The 2,696-nt window shown below is 48.2% G+C and overlaps 1 protein-coding gene across 1 annotated transcript; it reads left to right on the top strand.

The window, feature by feature from the left end:
- Nucleotides 1-283: 283 nt before the first annotated feature.
- Nucleotides 284-652, top strand: VFPPC_18420 (hypothetical protein; the record flags this gene model as incomplete). The annotated part of the gene is made up of 1 exon (XM_022430033.1): nucleotides 284-652. One exon carries the CDS (start codon nucleotides 284-286, stop codon nucleotides 650-652), a length of 369 nt encoding a protein of 122 aa, XP_022284810.1.
- Nucleotides 653-2,696: the final 2,044 nt, after the last annotated feature.

Below are 2,696 nucleotides of genomic sequence, written 5' to 3'. Positions count from 1 at the left end.
TATGGTTCCGGTAGGCAGCAGGTTAGATTTCTCACCTCGGCCCGTAGCAAAATGGGGCGCTGGTCTACTTTAAGATTTACACTTGTAATTTGGCCAACATTTTATAGCACGGGTCATCGTGACAGCGCTGGAAATTTTCTCCCCATAACCGCGCCATTTCAAAGCGACAGCATTTCTGCCGGTTGATTCGACCTGGACCTTCATTTTGCGTTGGGGACGATGAAGCCATGGCCTGATAATTTCTTTCGTAGGCTTCCCAAACAAGAGACAACCGCCGGTATGGATGAATCTTATTGGGGACAGAGACGGTCACAAATCTTCTTGGAACACTGCTTCCGCGGGCAGGGCATTCGACTGCAGCGATTCCATTCTCAGGGCCTCCCTCAACCAGGGTCGCAGTTGGTCCCGGTTACTAACACCGACGAGCCTTGTCGCACACAATTTAATTAACTTATCCAGAATTAATAGGTATCTGTTCAGGCATCCTTTATTGTCAAGTATTTATTCTGTTTCCTATTTTACAGGGGGCATATGGTTAGACCATGTACCGTGTTATGTCGATTTGGAATCAAGCGGCCATCCGACTTGGCTGACTGTGGTTGAAACGACGCAGCAAGCCGACCCGGTCACAGTGCAGCGCAGTTGGCTATAGAGGGGTGGCGTCCTCTATGTATATACATATGTATATTTGGCTGCCTGCCCTCTCCTCCGTGACAATACGTCGTTGACGACAACAAACTCGGATGGTTGATGAGGCTGGGCTGGCTCAGTGACTTCTTCGAGTTACCACCAAACTCTAGCTGACCAAAGCAGCAAGGCCTTGTGGACAGGCAGTCATAAGTTCAAGGACAAATCATTCGCCATGTGCTTTGGGACCATCGACAAGGACAGCGGCGACGCTCTTCGCTCGCGCAAAATTGAATGTATCATTCGGGATGCCGAAAAGAGCGCAGCCTAGTGATGTTGTACTTTTCGTACAACACTGTTGTACGTACGTACGTACAAGAAGAAAAAGTACGTACGCGTACTGCGTACGTACGATATTCCAAATAGGGGAATTTGTGGGTCACATCGTACAAATACGGAGCTGTACAAAAGCTCTGTTGGCTCAACGCACTCCTGATTTTGTACCAATTGAAGGTATCGCTAAAAAGATGGCGCCCACCAAAGCTAACCCTAAAAAAGCGCTGGGCGGATCTTGAGGAGAAGGACTGGCTAGAACTCGAAGATTCATATCTCGAGTTATTTGTGAATGCGCAGGGCAAGAAGGTCTGGATGGACGGCGCGATGGCCTCAACCAATGAGGATTTTGAGTGGGAGGTGTATTACAGTCGACGGGTGATATATTGGGTGTTGACACTGAGGTGGAATCTGAGGTTTGAGGCTCAAAAATGGTGCAAGGGCAGGGCTCACTATTGCCCAAAAAGGAAGGGGAAATTTGTATGTATGTACTGTACTGTACAACCCCATTGTACGTACGGTACTAGGGCTAAAATACAGTACTGTACGTACACGTACTGTACAAGGCCACATCACTAGCGCAGCCAAAGAAGTTAAAATCCTTCTTCTAGGTCAGTTCTTCTGTTGCACCCTGCACACTACTTCGTCATCCACTGACTTGGTGGTGCTCCGGTACTGCGGTCGTTATCGATGAAAGATGAAGTGACATGTTAGCGCATGTAATAGGAGCGGGAGAATCTGGAAAGTCTACGACTCTCAGGCAAATGAAGTTGATTCACTCCGGCGGCTTCAGCGAACAGGAAAGGCTCTTGTGGAGACCTGTCGTCTTCCGCAACATTGTCGAGTCCTTTCGTACTATCTACGAGGCTATGTCTAAGCTAAATTATCAATTTGACCATCCTGACAACGAGGTAGGCTTTACTCAGAGAACGACCAGACGAACGTTCCAACCGCCATGGCAGCCTTGTGAATCTTTGTGTATTCTCCCTAACTGTGACACGCAGCCGCGAGGGGGCGGCAATCGATACATGGAGACCTAGGCTAAGCACAGTTTATGTTTGCAGAGATTCATGACGCATATCCTCTCGAGGCATGAGCTAAGCCGCAGGGAGAGATTCCCCCAAGATTACTTCGAGTCGATCAAGCGATTGTGGTATGACAGCGGCGTAAAGGCTGCAATCGCGAAGGGCAATGAGTATGCACTGCACGACAACCTGGCATAGTATGTCGCAGTTAGCACAATTTGATCTCTGACTTCAGTAACGTTTTTAACAATTTGGTTGCAGTTTTATTGGCCAGCTGGACCGTATATGGACTGATGGATATATCCCAAACAACTTGGACATTCTCTACTCGCGATTGAAGACAACCGGCATTACAGAGATTGCCTTCGACCTAGGGCCATTAACATATCGGATGTTTGACGTTGGTGGCCAGCGATCAGAACGCAGAAAATGGCTTCACTGTTTTGAAAACGTCCACTGCCTTTTGTTCCTTGTTGCCATCAATGGCTATGACCAGTCCCTTGTAGAGGATAGCGAAGGGGTTAGGCATCCTGAAAAGATGCTCCTGTGTCAGCTCCTGGAGAGTTAACTGTGTGCTGCAGAACCAAATGAATGAAGCCCTAATGCTGTGGGCGTCCATTATCAATGCCCGCTGGTTCACGAACTCGGCTCTGATATTATTCCTGAATAAAATGGATCTCTTCAAGGAGAAGCTTCCCCACAGTCCCATCG

Source organism: Pochonia chlamydosporia, assembly GCF_001653235.2.
Source record: "Pochonia chlamydosporia 170 chromosome Unknown PCv3seq00030, whole genome shotgun sequence".
Lineage (NCBI taxonomy): Eukaryota > Fungi > Ascomycota > Sordariomycetes > Hypocreales > Clavicipitaceae > Pochonia > Pochonia chlamydosporia.
Note: the sequence above shows the minus strand (reverse complement) of the source record. Positions and strands in the feature narration are given on the sequence as shown.